At 49.1% G+C, this 481-nt stretch overlaps 1 protein-coding gene across 1 annotated transcript in view; it reads left to right on the top strand.

The window, feature by feature from the left end:
• Window positions 1–284, top strand: part of LOC128248910 (mucin-5AC-like) — a 9,558-nt gene extending 9,274 nt beyond the window's left edge. The window contains exon 4 of the mRNA XM_052971231.1: window positions 88–284. Coding sequence (XP_052827191.1) covers window positions 88–284 — 197 coding nt within the window. The remainder of the gene's footprint in view (window positions 1–87) is intronic.
• Window positions 285–481: the final 197 nt, after the last annotated feature.

The raw sequence follows: 481 nt of genomic DNA, 5'->3' as shown, positions 1-481 counted from the left end.
AGCATCAGCAACAACGACTGCTCCACCATCAGCAACAACAACTGTTGCACCATCAGCAACGACTACTGCACCATCTGTGAAAACAAGTGCTACAACAGCAATCACAACGACTGCTGCACCATCAGCAACAACGAGTACTGCTACAGAAACAACATCTACAACAGCAATATCTCCCACGGGAACATCAGCAACAACTGGTACTGCAACAACAACAACAGCTGGGACCACAGCAACCACAATTGTGCCCTCTACAACAACTGCTGCAAGTACACCTACAGTTGTAGTTTCTGAGCAAACGTCTGGTGTAACGACGGAGATATCTACTGCACCATCAGCAACATCAACGGCTGCACCCTCAGCAACAACGACCGCTGCACCATCAGCGACAACAACTACTCCACCAGCAACAACGACTACAGCAACAGCAGCAACAACAACTCTTGCACCGTCAGCAACAACATCTGTTGCACCATCAGCAACG

Source organism: Octopus bimaculoides, chromosome 10, assembly GCF_001194135.2.
Source record: "Octopus bimaculoides isolate UCB-OBI-ISO-001 chromosome 10, ASM119413v2, whole genome shotgun sequence".
Lineage (NCBI taxonomy): Eukaryota > Metazoa > Mollusca > Cephalopoda > Octopoda > Octopodidae > Octopus > Octopus bimaculoides.
This window is presented reverse-complemented; position numbering and strand designations above follow the sequence as displayed.